This window comes from Telmatherina bonti (genome assembly GCF_933228915.1).
Source record: "Telmatherina bonti genome assembly, chromosome: 11".
In the NCBI taxonomy this organism is placed as follows: Eukaryota; Metazoa; Chordata; class Actinopteri; order Atheriniformes; family Telmatherinidae; genus Telmatherina; species Telmatherina bonti.
This window is the reverse complement of record NC_136629.1, coordinates 21,730,041-21,746,022: the sequence shown is the minus strand read 5'-3', so window position 1 is coordinate 21,746,022 and position 15,982 is coordinate 21,730,041. Positions and strand designations below refer to the sequence as shown.

At 38.1% G+C, this 15,982-nt stretch overlaps 2 protein-coding genes across 4 annotated transcripts; one reads left to right on the top strand and one right to left on the bottom strand.

Moving 5' to 3' along the window:
- The first annotated feature begins 1,462 nt into the window (after window positions 1-1,462).
- Window positions 1,463-3,983, top strand: mrpl14 (mitochondrial ribosomal protein L14). Of its 3 annotated transcripts, none has more exons than XM_079249027.1 (3): window positions 1,463-1,528; window positions 1,947-2,049; window positions 3,484-3,983. In XM_079249027.1, the coding sequence occupies exons 2-3, from the start codon at window positions 1,970-1,972 to the stop codon at window positions 3,848-3,850; spliced, it is 447 nt and encodes a 148-aa protein (XP_079105153.1). In that variant the 5' UTR covers window positions 1,463-1,528; window positions 1,947-1,969; the 3' UTR covers window positions 3,851-3,983. The 3 variants fall into 3 exon arrangements, with proteins under 3 accessions (XP_079105153.1, XP_079105152.1, XP_079105151.1); XM_079249026.1 differs by having other exon boundaries at window positions 1,467-1,607; XM_079249025.1 differs by lacking the exon at window positions 1,463-1,528 and adding an exon at window positions 1,616-1,772.
- Window positions 3,984-4,725: 742 nt separating this feature from the next.
- On the bottom strand, window positions 4,726-15,209 carry LOC306762189 (calpain-1 catalytic subunit-like). Its single transcript, XM_079248610.1, has 23 exons — window positions 15,076-15,209; window positions 13,994-14,013; window positions 13,178-13,424; window positions 11,611-11,680; window positions 11,411-11,529; window positions 11,192-11,325; window positions 10,897-11,065; window positions 10,708-10,791; window positions 10,529-10,614; window positions 10,026-10,100; window positions 8,183-8,343; window positions 7,892-8,061; window positions 7,756-7,767; window positions 7,355-7,566; window positions 7,205-7,244; window positions 7,050-7,115; window positions 6,679-6,736; window positions 6,406-6,470; window positions 6,209-6,277; window positions 6,059-6,137; window positions 5,839-5,952; window positions 5,666-5,724; window positions 4,726-5,585 (listed from the first exon to the last, which is right to left on the bottom strand). Exons 3-23 carry the CDS (start codon window positions 13,421-13,423, stop codon window positions 5,559-5,561), a joined length of 2,115 nt encoding a protein of 704 aa, XP_079104736.1. The 5' UTR covers window position 13,424; window positions 13,994-14,013; window positions 15,076-15,209; the 3' UTR covers window positions 4,726-5,558.
- Window positions 15,210-15,982: the final 773 nt, after the last annotated feature.

Genomic DNA, 15,982 nt, shown 5'->3' with positions numbered 1-15,982 from the left:
GCATTTACACAAAGATATATAGCTATATAAAGATCTAAGCTTATTTTTAAAATCAAACTGATTGTACATTGTTATTATATGGGGGTGAGCGGGGAGAGTTAGAACAGCACCATTTTCACAAATCAAGAATTAGACAGGATGGTCAATTCAGTGTTTGCTCCAATATACTGTCTCTGCTTTGCCCACTCCTTAATCTCACAATCTTTATTTAGTACTTAACTGAAGGTAAACCATGTGACTTACAGTAAATAAAATTGTCCTTTGGGCAAAATGTAATGTGTGGCTTGGCTATGCGCGTTCACTCTATGGTATGTAATTCTCGGCAAACGCTCTTCTCGGAATCACGTATATACTCGCCTGGTTCCGATGTGTACTTTCTATTAGTTTTATAGATGAGTTCCATAAACATCATGTAAACCATAGACTGTATATAAAAAAGACGTAGACGCCTAATTGAGCACTGGAGAACCAGCGTCGCCGCCATATTGGATGGGTCTCCGCTTTCGGGTTTTGCTCCAGTCATCGTAGTTTCCCCCCAGATGTTTATGAAAAAATATATTAATACTTGGAGAGTTTTACATGGTAGCATAACCAATTCCTCCAAGGAGGTTATGTTTTACTGGCTTTATTTGTTTGTCTGTTTGTCTTCAAGATAACTTAAAAAGTTATAGATTTTCATGAAATTTTCAGGACTGGTTGGAAACGAGAAAATGAAGAACTATTTTAATTTTGGTGGTGATCCAGATCACTGTTTGGATCCAGGAACTTTGTTTTAAAAGGCTTTGGCGGAGGTTTACGTTCTTCGAGTGTTTTTCTGGGCAACTTTTGAATTGCAGTTTTGATACAATACTTTATTTTCAGACTTTGTTCAACTGTATCTCTACATTGATTCATTAATAAAGTGTAAATAAAAGAAAAAGTCAACCGTAGTCAAGAGAAAGCAGCAATTATTCCCGTATTTTGTTCAGCATATGGTTGCAATAACCAGCGAAATATTAAAAGCAAATCGTGTGAAATTACATTTCACAAGATTGAATAATAATTTATTTGACCAGATAAAAACAGATAGATAAATCCAAATACATCAATAAACATTCAAACATGTTAGTATCAAATTCATTTATACATTTATTTATATTCCAGCTACCTTATGTCAAAGGTAAATAGCATTAGTTAAATAACATTATAAAAATATTTTAGCATTAAAACACTTCATTTTTTTATGTTTTACAATGATTTGTATCATAAGAATTTCTCTGCCCTTTGTAACAAACGGAACTGTGAGAAAAATCCGGTAAAAATTGGTGAAGTTATTGTTGTGGTTGGGCCTACACCTTACAAATAAATACATTGGAGGCGCATGGGAGACCCATCGAAGATGGCGGCGGGATGAGACGTCAGCTCGAACGTGCTGATGTATATTTTATGTCTACGGTTGAATTTCTGCTGCGCCTATCTATGACGTACAAAAAGAAAGGCAGGAACAACAAGCGTCTCTCGCCTGCTAATGGACATTTGTCGTGTTAAGGTAGTTATTTTTATGGAAAAAAGTGTATCCCTCATTCGTATGTCCACTAACCACCGACATTCAGATTAAGTTGAAAACTGTGAGTCATTTTAATTGCAATGATGATTTATCGTTTCAATTTTTGTAAGTTATTTAGCCAAAAAATAGCTAGTCGCACGCTGATGACGCCCAACTTTTGACATTGGAATCGAGCGTGATAAAAGGGTAAAGTTAGAGACGTGGACGTTCAAAACGTTGATTAAAGGTATTCCTATATGATTATCAGTGAATGTTACAATGTAAATAAGATTTTAAAAATTATAATTTTCTGTCGTAAGAATTTGTCTGTCCATCATGTGAAGATAGTTGTGCATGTAGTATCATTAGAACCTTTAGCTTGTTATCTGCTAACCCACGTTTAATTTTATCATTCCTGCAGTTTCCCAGGTACTTGGTATAACTATGGTTCTCCTCCGGCTTTCAACATCCCTTCACGGCCTCTTTGTTGAGTGTTCTTCCACAATTTTCCCAAGATCTTTCAGGTAAGAAAAATTTAGGAGTCCAATAAAGATATGCATGTAAGGTGTATGTTTTTCGGAGGAAAATGTTAGAGATTATTGTTACAAATTGCAAATCCAATGTAACAAGGAGAGAAAAGTGTGCTGAAAATTGACAATTTTATAATATATATATGTACAGTTATTCACATAGGTTGATCCGACTTAGTCTGAAATTTAATCATTGCTACACAGACACTTATAAGTTAATTGAAAATCAGGAGAACTTGTTTTGAACAAACCTAAATGTTTTGTCAGTGTTTTACAGCATTCCTGGCCTTTTCCAGTATGCAGTTGCCACAACCAGTGGTTTTGTGAGTTTTACATCCTCATAAAATATAAACGGTTTGGACAGACAGATACCACCCATGTATGTGAGATGGGGCAGTATGAATGTTGCATTATGGTTAAAAAGTGGTAGAGTTCATGTGTAACATTATATAACTAGGAAAAAAAAACTCAGTGCAGACCTCCACCAAGCAGCTCATTTCCACCTATATTGTGATAGCCCAACTATGTCACAGTGTACGTTTATATTATGTGTATACACTATTAGATTGCTAAACTCATTGATAATGAATCCAGTGTCTTGGCTATGTTGTGGTGTTTGCCAGGGGAACTTGTACTGTATTTTTGACCAAACACTCCATTGACCATTTATTGTGGAGTTATTTCCTTATATGTGGAAATTGACTCTGTCTTTCAATGATAAAGAATCTTTTTTTAAGAGGGGGGGGGAGAGATAGGAAAATCTATCCAGTAGTTTTTGCTTAAAGTTGCTAACAGACAGAAAGATCAAACACAACCTCCACCACTCCAGACCACTCATTGGGCTCCTTTTTTTGATGCAATTTATACCTTAAGAGGACATCATTTAGGTAGTCTGACAAATTACCTGGATTCATTTATTCATCCAGATCAAGTGTCCTTTTTCAACATATAGATTCTTCACATAAGCATTACTCACTCAGCTTAAAATTAATTTGTGGTTCAGGACTCTTCATAAAACAGTGTAAACATTCAGATCAGCTTCAGTTTGCAGAAGACACAAGTATGATGCTGAAAAGGGAAACATGAAGTTCAACTAAAATCCCAATGAACTGTTTCAACTATCAATCTCAAGTTTCTGCTGGTCTTGGGGTAAGATTGTATTTTTAAAAAGTTGTTTTTAAAAGTAGGCAAGAAAAAGATATCATTTTAAGCCAGATTGTTTCATCTGCAGCTGAAGTTGTGGTAAACATCTTGTTTAGGCTGGTTTTGAAATTTGCTCCAACTATGAAAGTTGATTTATTGCATACCTTCTGCTGAGGGATGAGCTCACTTGGTAACCATGACAACTCATGATCTTTAGTGTTTGATTGCCTGCTATGTCACTGTAGTATAAAAATAATTGATTTTTTTCTTTTTGCTTTGTTTCAGTGTATCTGCTGCTGCAGCTGCCATTCAAAAAATGACAAGAGTGCGCGTAGTGGACAACAGCAGTCTAGGAAATACACCATATCACCGTCCACCCAGAGTGATCCATGTCTACACAAAGAACGGTGTCGGAAACGTTGGCGACAGAGTCTTACTTGCCATCAAAGGACAGAAGAAGAAAGCTGTAATCGTTGGACAGAAAATGCCAGGAGACCGCATGACGCCGCGCTTCGACTCAAACAACGTTGTTCTGATTGAAGACAATGGCAACCCAACAGGAACAAGAATTAAGGTCCCTATTCCCACACATCTCCGTGGAATGGAGGGCGATTTCTCCAAAGTACTGGCAATTGCCAGTTCATTTGTCTGACTACCAGTTATGAGTTTTGTGAACATTTTCCACCTGCGTTGTCTTAAAGAAATTCAAATGGCCCATGTTATTCACTCCAAATTTGAATTTTTCAAGATATGTGTACAGAAATAAAGTCAAGTTTTAGCCAGCATATCTTGCATTTTATTCAATTCTCATTTTGCTTACAATAACCATTACCTTTACTTCCATCATGTAAGAGTGGCACCGACTATGAAAGGCCTTCTTCTTGCTGTGGAGACCCGAGCATATCGTTGATGCACGCTTCCAAAACCCACTAAAAGTCCAAAGCTTGTTTCTATTTTCTTTATTTTATTTACTAAATATTTTCAGCATTACAGGAGAGAAAAAAGGATATACAAAAAAAATAAAAGGTACTCCTTATGAGTAAATATACTTAAACATGGTCAAAAACTAGTGTGCTCTCTGGGCTCTACAGCAAGAAAAAGAGAAAAGAGAAAGTTAAGCTTCATGGATGGCTTGTTCAGCCAGAACCAATCAAAAGCCAGAGTTCAAAGCAGCCTTAATTGTCCTCAATTAAGCTTGTTAAAGCCCCAAACTTTCTCACAATTAAACATTATATTTTACGAACAATATTAACTGGCTCTAACACAACACATAATTGTTGGCTGTACTGTGAGCAACCAAATATAGGTGACTCTTATGAGCACCTCACACACACGTGTGTGTGAGTGTGTGGAAAGAGCTTGTGTCGATTATTTTTAAATGCCTTTGTATCCACTGTTTGTTTTAATCCTTATGACTTCATTTTATCCTGTAAAGCACTTTGTGTTGCCTGAGGCATGAAAAGTGCTCAAGAAATAAAGTTTTGATTTGATTGATAAAACAAACACAGGATTAACCTTTTAAGGGGAAATATTTATTGAAGGCACAACATACATTCACAAAACATAATTACTGGCACAGTTTTATCTGCTGTTAAAATAAAATGAGGCATTGAGTGTGGTAAGTCTCACCTAAGTGAAATGATTAACAGTATTAATGAGGCAACTTCACAAGTTACTCGCTTAAACTAAACTTCAAGTGCAAAATAAAAAAATAAAATACAGTTTGGCTGCTTTACTTCATCTGAAGAAAAGTATCACACTGAAAAGATTAAACTTGAGTAGAAAAAAAATGGTCTTTGACACTAGATTAAGTCTGTACTGCCACCTAGAGGTGTTGGTGTTCATTAACCGTCAACTCGGATGATTGTTTTCTAATTTTCAAACAAAGGTTAAAATAATGAAACATTATTAGAATAATTGAAAACGACCATAAGAGTTTAAAAAAAAAAAAAAAATAAAAGCTACACTGACATTTTTAACTCAAACAACTTCTAGTGAGTTTTCATAAATTAAACTTAATACAGTTGATTGTATGATAAAAGCAAAGATAAAATCCAGAACATAAATAAATGACCTTGCGATGCACATTACAGCTCCTCATGCTCAGGCACATGCTTTTTTTCCCCCCATTCTACTTTGATATGGTGAGTTTTTGTTACAGTGTTGGCTAGCTAATGTGAGTTTGCATAGTTTGTTAAAACATGACTGGAACACATAATGTTGGGCTTTGGTTTTCCGTTGAACAGTTCGTTTTCTACTTAAAGTTTAACTCCAGGTGAGGTGTTGAACAGGCTAAAGGGTGTTTGGGGCTGATGGAGGCCTTGTGACTTTACATTCCTCTCTGGTACAGCAGGGCCTCCTCAACCACACATGGTCACGTACAGCCACTAGCAAAGTGAGAGGTAAAGTGAGACCAATGAAAAAGTGGATAAACAATGTGAGATTTGACTGTGACATCAGGGCTCACCTCCGTCAGAGTCATCTCTGCCACTCCTGAGCCCTCTTTGTCGAACTGCTGGAAAGATCCTGTCAAATTAAAAGTTTTTACAGTTTAACTGCTGGAGCTCTCAAAGCTTTCAAGCTACACATGGAGGAAATATGCACAATCATTTTTAAAACGTTTATAACAGTATTACTTACTAAACATGGCTTCCAGCTTGACCAAGCAGCAGATGAAGTTGTCAAAGTCGATCATTTCATTGTCTGCATACCGGGCCACCAGAATTTGGTTCAGCTGGTTGTTCAGTTTAAAACCTTTGCAGGGACATGACCGGAGTTTAGACTCGGCTGGCAAACCTCATTCTTACTCATTTTAGTGTTTATATAAATCACAAAAGAGACACTCCAGAGAGCAAAATACCTGCCGCTTCCACAGCGAGCCGCATCTCGTATGAGCTCATGGCCCCAGACTTGTCAAGATCAAACTGCCTGAAAATAACCTGGAGAATTGAGATAAAATAAGAATACTGATGGTTTAAATGCATGAGCTGGTAATGAGGTAATTTCTAACCAGCCACTTCCGGATCTTGTTCCAGAGGATCTGAAATTCCACCAGTCCTAAACGGGCACTGCCATCTTTCTGGCAAACACTGTGTCAAGGCCAAAAGATACACACAACTACCGTATTTCAAAACGCACATATTTTCTGTAACACAACCAGCATTGAAATCTTTTGGTTCATTTATATGTGGTTAGTCAACAGGATACATCCATGAGGTTGACCATGGTCCTGCATGATTCCATACTGAAGCCATCAGTCTTCAGGTCTTTGTCTGAAATAGCAAAAAAAAAAAAAAAAAAAAAGAAGTGATGTGCAGCAGCCTGAGGGAAACTCACAGTTTGACATCAGCTTTTAAGAGAATCCAGGAAATGAATGGGGCCAGACTACAATAGAATCTAATACAGTAATGGGGCATGTGATACTAATACGTGAACTCCCCAGCAGGTTTGAACTGTACTAAAAATAAATCGCAGACTCACGCCGGGAGATGACTCTGTTTAGAATAGTCTTCAGCTCATGAACAGATATCTCCATGTCCTGGAAAAGCAGAGAAAGAAGGACACTTTAAATGTTTTTGGCTAAATAAATAGTTTTTACCTAATTTTTTTTAAATTTCATATATTATATATATATATATATATATATATATATATATATATATATATATATAAATTGTGTATTTTTTTCAGCTTTAGATACAACCTGAGATCAGTGTGAATATCATCATTATACCTTCCTAAGAAATGATCTAAGAAGCAGTGAATGCTCATCAGTAAAAAAAAAAAAAATAAAATAAAAAAAAATAAAAAAAAGCAACAGGTGAGTAAGAGACCTATGATTCACAACCAACCTCTCCTGCTAGTTGAGCAAACATGGACTTAAAAGAGTCATCAATGTCATCTTCTGTTATCTCCTCCTGCAAGAGTGCAAAGGTATAAAGATGCTGAAATCTCAACTCATTCCAAGGAATAAAACATCCTGTAACATCAACGAACTGATCCAAACCTCATCTCCAAAATCTGCAGAGATTTCATCATCCAGCTCTCTGCAAAAGTAAAAACATTATTAAGAGGCTGTGTTTCCAACACAGTGTGTTAACTAAAAACAAGGATAAAATGTTAACCGACTAAAAAATGAGATGAAAAACACACATACTCTGTCTCTGACTGCTTTTCCGTGAACACTCTGAGGACAAAGTCAGCCTCCTTGCCGGGCTCAAAGGTGGAGGGGACGATGAGGTACTCTCCGGGGGGCAGACGCAGGCGCGTGCTAACCTCTCGCAGATTAATGAAGGTCTCGGAGCGAGCACACGAAGAATGGCTCAGAAAGAAATTTTTCTTCAAATGGACATTCTGGCAACCTCTGTACTGAGGGCAGCAAGAAACAATACATGAGTTTAAATGCATTCAGATTCTTCTTTGTGTTAATTTATTTAAAATCATCTACTGTATAAATATTTCTGATGCTTTAACAAGAGGATCAAGGTGACAAGATGCAGTGCTGTGCGAAGTGTTTAAATCTGTTAGAAACGTTAAAAAACATCATGCTCTGCTTACCTCCTCTGGAATCTGAAAAAGGAAGATAAAGAAAAACTTTTAATGATGATTAAATACACGTTATTTAACATTTTAAACATGCAAATGAACTATAAATGAAAAAAAAAAAAAAAAGATTTTCCATCATGGTTCTCACCTCATAAAGAGCAAAGCCAATCGTGTGCATGTCCTGACCATGGCGTCGATATCTGCGGCGGTCCTTCTGCATAAGGGCTACTAAAAAACTGCACGCCACCTCATCATCATCTGGGTCATCATCTTCCTCTAGCAAGGTGATCTTATACTGAGGGTTGATCCAAAACGTGTCTACAGACACGCACAGTGCATTTATGTTCAACTTTGTTCAGCAAAATTGTCGTTAAAATTTGTATTGTCTGTATTTTCACTTCAAAAGCATCTTAGTTGTGTCTGTACGGCTGAGACTCACTGGGATGGTTCCTGCAGCCCCCAGCGGTGCTGCCTCTCCTCCACGTCCCGTAAAACTTCATGGTGTTCCAGTGGCTCATGCTGTCCTCACTCAGAGCGTCTGGAGTCAAGTTGCAGATCTCCAGTCGAGAAAACTGCCTCAAGAAATCACTGAAGGACATCCTAGAAGATGGAAGAGCATCAGTGGTTTTGCAGAACTTTCATGCTTTTTCTCACAAAGTCAGATCAGATCAAATCTTCTTCACAAACAAAGCCTCAGTTTGAGTTTAAGTCCCTATACACAGTTCCACAAAAACAGGATGGGTAAAGTAAGCGTGGATATCATGTCAAAACTATGGGGAGCTGGCAGAAGGTGAGAGGCACGATTAATAAACATTCCAGAGAGGCTGCATCTTTTCACACTTGGGAAAATCATTAACAAGAATTGCAAGCTAGCTAACTAGAATTGCCTGCAGTTCAAATAACATCCAAGCTGGTGCGGTCACAGCATATTTAACATTTTTTATTCCAGCACCATTAATTCTGATCATCTTCATTGGTTTTAAAGATGAAAACATAGTTTATTATCTCCTTAGAGAAATTAGTCCTGGACTTGGAAGTGCTGCGCTGCACATATAAACTTAAACAAAAAACAAGACAGTACATAGAGCATTTTACACACACCCTACAGTTTTTTCTCTACTTTTCTGCTCTTTTTGTCTTAATATAAATGAACAAATGATTAAAACCAACATGGTGGGATTTGTGGAACATTGTACATTGTTGCACTTATTCCACCACGTAACATTATAACATGATGAAAGTGTGACAGGAGAAGTCACAAATGAGTTTTTGAAGCATTTCAATTTGCGGAGGGGGAATCTAAACCATCAACGCAACAATTTGTAATCTTTTTGGAGTAAATGTGATTAACTAATCACAACTTTATGGGCTTGCCTAACAATACATGGCAGATATTTCATCTCTTACATCCACTACTGTTTTAATCAAATGAGCAATTTTTTTACAGTACAAATCAAGTTTCCACACCCTACTGGCATCTCTTATCTGATTAAGCTCTGCTAGAATAAAAACATGACCTTGTGGTCCACACCATATGATCTAAGGCTGCATAAAAAGTACAGTTTATGCTGTAAACAGAAACAAAACAGCATGAACCTTCCAGATGATGTATGTTTAATGTATAAACTTGTGTTTTCTTAAAAACAAAACTTCCCAGTTTTAAAACTGAATACATTGTCTATGGAGCAGGTGTGTAAAGTTTATAGAATTTACAGTTCATTCTTCATTTATATTTTACACAGAGTTCCAGTTTTTATTCAAACAGGGTTGAATAACATGTTAACTGAGCTTTAGACGTGGTGTTTGGCAAACCTTGTAACCTACAGAGTGAAGCCCGTTACATCCTCTGTGAGAAGCAAGAATATTTTTCTTCCTATCGAGCCAACAAGAAGAAAATGATCTCAATATGCTTTTGCGTACGTGACTGAGAACAGTTCTCCACTCATCAGGCTGGCAGAACCTTTTCCTGTGGGGCTTTGAGAAGTATTTTGTGACTGGTCAGACAGTTGAGGTGGGCGTGGTTAACACAGATACCATGAAGTTGCCGCTGACGCATTTTTTCTGATGCAGGTTAAAGGGATTGTTTCCATAAAGCAGCTGATCAAAGTGGTGAGAAAGTATGAAAATGTTTACATGTGACAGAAGAAAATTCTTGTTAGATATGAAATAACCACGTACCAAGCTTTATGCTACCAAACATTGTGTCTGACTGAGTTGTCACCTGGCTTTTCCATTTTCTTTAGACTAAAAACACAATTCTATACAATTCTTCTGCATCTTACCAAAACTCTCCATCCTCCATCTGAAGATGCAAGTCTTCTCTTTCAGAAGGGTCAATCTCATCCCATTCAGAGGAACTAGAGAAGACAAAGACAGCAACAAAGAAAAAACATTGCAGGTGAGATAATCATGGTCACATAAGAGATTAAAAAATAAACTATTAATGGGTTTTCATAATTAATGGGTTATTGTGGTACAAATTATTACTAACATTTTAACAAATAGACCATTGCAGGGATTGAAAGGAAAGAAAAACAAAAAACATACAAAAACAAATCCCCCCCAAAAAAAACAAACAAACAAAAAAACCACATTGCGTCACCACCACTGGACACACAGCAGTCTGACGAGCACTATGATGCCCCTACTGTTTTTATTTTCTTGCTTGTATTGTTTTCACTGTCAGAAGTAAGTCGCCTTGGAGAATAGAATAGAATAGAATAGAATAGAATAGAATAGAATAGAATAGTTTTTAGTTCACATGTACATTGATGGTCACACTAACTTGTCACTCCAGGCACCGGTCCACTCCACTTGTCCCCAAGGGTTACGTATTCGAATAAGGCGCACCATGTTGCCACGGTAATCCACCTGCGTATCAGTGGAGTGATAGAAATGTAAAAACCACAACTTTTATACTAAACAATAGCGGACCACAAACAACAGAGTCATTCTGAGACCGACCTCCTTTAGTCCCGTGACTGAGTATGCGTGTCCCTTCACAAGTTTCCTGAACGTAACAGCCTCCATGTCGAAGGCACTGGTGATCTGTAGAAACATGAAAATAGAATTACTGTATCACGTATGGAGGGAGTAGCATAGATTTAGGTACGTTTTATGCTTCAGACCCTGTTGAGTGTGTTTAGGACTTACGTCGATAGAGCAGCCAAGCAGGGAGCCTCTTTCCAGAGCTTTGCCAATTATCCTGTATAGATCTCTAGGGGCGCTGCGCAGCTCATACATCTCAGACACACCCCCTGTGAAGTCCTCAAACCCCTCAGTGGTGCTTCCTCCAGACAGAGCCTCATAGGAGCCATTCAGCCTGGTATCACGTGAAAAGCACACTTCAGATCGATTGGCCTCAAAAGCAACACTTCAGATAATGTCTTCCCACTAAATACTGTACACTGCATAATGCAGCGGCTGGGCAGGCTCTTTTAATACCTACTTGGCATAAGCTTTCTCCAGGAGTGCGCTCCAGAATTCATTTCCCTCCGCTGAATGGACAAACATGAGCTCCCCATCTTTGACAGGCAATCGATCGTCAATCACAACATCAACCCATTCACCGAACTGCCAGAACTGCAGCACAAAGCAATAATCAAGAAGCCCGTCCATCTAAAGTGCTTACAGTAGAAGAAAAAAAAATGTAGGAAACATAAATAACCTGAAAGTGGAAGATTCCAGCGTAGTCGTCTTGGAAGGTCTGGCCGTGTGGAACGACCCGATGAAGGAGCCTCTCGTTCAGAGTCAGAGAGGCGATGGCTGCTAGGAGCCAGCAGTCGCCTGCAGGTGAGAGGAAGAATCCAGGATTCCCCATCCAGCTGAATTTCTAAGATCTTTTAAAATTTGACATTAAGGACTCACCCAGAGCTCCCTGACATATGTCTGTTCTGGTGGCACCACCCACGATGAACTGAGGGTCACCTGTTAGATCCTGCAGAAAAAGTTTGTGTCCGGTCGATAATCCAAAAACAATCAGTTTCTCAGAAGTCAGACTAATAAATGTTTTGATCTGTCTGTACCCTTTATGCTATCTGCCTGTGGCTTAATGAGGCACTAAAAGAAATTCCCAACAAGAGGGAGTGGTCAGAAAATGCCATGAGATGCCAACAGCTGCAGTGGTCTGCAAAGTTCCTGTCCCTACTTGTCCTATTCAGTCTGGGTTTGCAGACATGAGGTGAGATGCTGTAACTGATATGTTTGTTTACATTTTATGCAAGTTCAAGTCATTAGAAACAACAAAAACTACCTTCTGGTGGTAAAATGCAGGACTAAATGTTAAATGTGTGCAAAAGTTTAGAGACGCCACTTGTTTCTTTACATGCGCCCAAGTAAAGAAAAAAACAAAACAAAACAGAGGAGTGATTTATTTAAAACACATAAAAGGTAATATGATATGCAAGGCAAATATTGTACAATTCTAACAATATTTTAAACTAATATTTAATGTGATCACCTGTATCCAAAACTTCTTTTTATGATCTTTTTTCCTTAGTAGTCATGAGGACTATGTACTTCTCTGGGCTTCTTGAAGGACATTAAAAACTCTTCTTTTGCTGTCAAGCTAATTCCACACTTCTTTAATCATATTTAGAGATGGGTTATGCGGAGGATTTATCACTACATGAGACTTGTTACTGACCTTTCATATCAGTTCTTGTATAATTTGTCATTCATTAGTTTTTTCCTGCCCATTTCCCTTCCTTCCTTTCTCTGAAGACTACCTCTGACCAGGTTTTAGCAAAGACTAGACTGATTATCTGAAGATCCAGATGAAGCTCTCAGATCCCATGTCAGGTCTTTGTTGGATTTTTCTTGTTCCGATTTCTTAAGAGTATCCCATTCATCTGTTATAAATAGTTTTATACACCCAATTTCCTCATTGGCTTAAAGAACACAGAAAGTTTCTATTTACTGGTAGATCTTGAATGAATCATCTTGCTGGTGCAAAATGACCATTTTGTGCCTATCAAACTGTTATGTTCGTCATTAGTTGAAGATACAATCTAAAGGAATGGAGACAAATAATGTGTCTTAAATATTGGGCTGTTCCTAACAAAGTGTAAGGACAATTCACAACTGGTTCTTCTCCAAGTTGTCTCTTACGTCCTGACACACTGCCGATTTATGCTAAAATGAGTCATAGTTAAATAAATCATTAACAATGACAAAACATTCCTTTGTCAGCTACAACACACAAAATGAAAAAAAACACCAAATTTACAAAGAAAAATGATTAACTACTGCTCAAAGCCACTTTTAAAGATTACAAGGAAGTCTGGCAACTTAATGGCAAAAAATAAAGAGACGAGAGGAAGGCTCAATATTTTCCACAGTACTGTAACCTTATAAATGTTTGTGTAAAAATATATTGAACAGTTTTAAAGTTTCAGTAACGCCATTATTTTAACACATCCTCTCATTCTCTCACCGTGGGCCTCATCCATTCAATATCTCTTGTTTTAGAGGAATAGGGTGCGAGCTCCTTAAAGCCCAGTGATGGAGGCTCAGCAGGGAAGCAGGGGTCTTCAAACAGGCAGCCCGACTCCAGACATTGCTGCTTCAGCGCCTCATAGTCCTGGCTGGCAAAAAGAACAGCTTGATTCTTGGAGCCCATGCCCTCTGAGCGGAGCCTGTTGGCGTATATGCTTGCAGATATCCCTCCGACTGGATACATGCTGATGCAGGACAAAAATATAGAGTCAGTGGGTGGGTATGCATGGTGCAATTTATAAATAGCAACAAACTAATCAGTGGCACACTCTTTAAGAGAATTACAGCACAGTAAGAAGGAGCAGGAGTTTGATTAGAAAGTAAAAAATAATGCTTTTAGAAAACCAGTAAGGTTTGATAAGATTTGGACTATGTTAGAATGCAGATAGTACAAAGCCAAGCCTGTAGTCAGGTCATTTTCTTTCTTCTCCATTTTCTCTCTGACTAAACTTTTGGGTCACACCATCTAAAAATTACACAGTCAACATCGACCAGTCCAATTCTTTGATGGGGAAAATCACTTCCCATTACCATTCATTCAGTCATTTTTATAAGAATAAAACTATTAAACAAGTCAAAGCATATCAGTAAAGTAGTGGGAAGGTGTATCAGGTCAAAGATAATGTCCTTCTCTGAAACAACTAAAACCAGAGTATGTGCAGGGGAGGGTGATTATAGAGGAATGTGAAACAAAAATCACCACCTCAAACACAGAAAAGACCATGAATAAGAAAAGAAGTTAGTAATGTGATACCTTGTCTGTATGGACGCAGGCTGAGAAGAAGAATGAGACAAAAACAGGGAGAGGATGAGAGGAGAAAGGTCATTCATCGATGTTATGGCTCTTAAGATGATATTGTACTTTTATCTTTCTCCTAAGACTGGATACTAATGCGTTTTTTTTTTTTATTACAAAGACTATATGATATTTTCATCCAGTTAAAAACAACCAGTGTCCAGAAAATATATGCAACTTAAAAACCGTCACGTCCCAGTCTGCATCCCAGCAGGGAAATCTGGGACACTATGCAGCTTTGTTGCACTGAAAAAGAATCTTAATGAGCCGAGTTTGGCCAGAAGTCCAGGCAACAGGAGTGAAAAGCAGAAAAAACAGAACGAACGCTTGGATGGAGCTACAGTAGGGAGGAAGCAGGAGACACATGCGGGAGTGCAAAATGGGCTAAGCTCTTGATAGAAGCTAGGACATTGTTCACAGGGGCCAGCCCCCTTCTCTGAGGCCCCACATGCCAGTGTTAAAAGAGAGAGAGAGAGAGAGAAAGAGGGACAACGGGGGCTTCAAATACAAAAGGAATTTCTATTTTACTCAAAAGGGGGAAGAAGCCTTTAAAGCCTTGTAATGATAACGTTATCTACGGGACTTCTACCTGGCAAACACCTAAAACAATAAACGTCAGCAAAGGAGCCAGCTCTCAGATGGCAGTACATACACTTTGGGAATTTCTCAGTGGATTCTTGGTCCTGTTGCTGTGGAAAAGTCACAGCCTGTCAGGTACGCAGCATAAGCTCAAACTGCTTACAGCACCTGTTCAAAAGCACAAGCAGGCCTGTCTTACAGCGCACTGACCACTGGCCAAAAGATTTCTGACCGCTGCAATAGATCACAACTGCGCTCACTCCTACAAAACACACACACTCACGCATACACACACACACAACAGCTGAATTAAATCCAGAGCTTCCTGCAATAACGGTAAATTGTCTTTACTATTATTAGCTTGCGGTAGATTAAATGGAACAAACCATGTCCTGGCCCTCCCCACCTCCGTTAACACTGTACACATGACACATTTAATCCCATACAATGAGTCCACTCACCACTGCTGGGGCGACCACTCGCAGTCACTGCTGTGGGAATCAGAAGGGAATAACAATGTCAATCTGGAAATCTGTTAGACAAACAGTTGGGTTGGGGCGCTGCTCCTGTCTCTCTGCAACTCGCGTGCACACGCACCCACCCACTGCAGGAAAGAGCAGCCCATACAGGAGGAGGGGCTACCACTGTCCAGAAGCGCTGCAGTACCTCTGTTTGTCACTAGAGGCGCCAAAAAAAAAAAAAAAAAAAAAAAAGCGCTAACAACATTTGTTCAAAAGGCCATTTTGCTCTGAGTCACGACGTGGTTTGTTCATTTCATTTGCATGAACTTATACAATAAATAATATATGGGATACCAAACATTATGAAGATAAAAGAAATAATTATTGTGAAATTGTTTCCTAGCCTGAATCTACTGTGCCAGAGTTGTGTTTTAATTGTGTTTTATTTAGTCTGGAACTAATAACCCTAAAATACACACTCCCTAGCATTTAATGAGAGTATGTTTCCTTTAAATGATGAAGCCATTTAGTTTCTATTATCTGCCATGTGAAGCACTGCTGTTTTAGTTTGCATTTGGGGCTGAAATAGAAATAACATAGATGGAGAAAGTTTCACTCAGCAGGCATCCTCACCTTTACTGATTGTTTATTTATATAAACATGTGTTTGAGTAAAAAAAAAAAAAAAAAAGTTATTTGCTTAGAAATAAAGATGTTAGTTACCTTAGTATTGGTGCTTAATATCTTATAAACCTTTTCAAACATGTATGACTTCCTAAAAACACACTAAATAAAATAATATTCTTTTGAGTAACAAATCTATGGAAATTACAGAACACAACAGAGAAAGCACTTAATTTGTAATTTATTAAAGGCTATAAGTTAATATAATGATCAGGTTGTGGTCA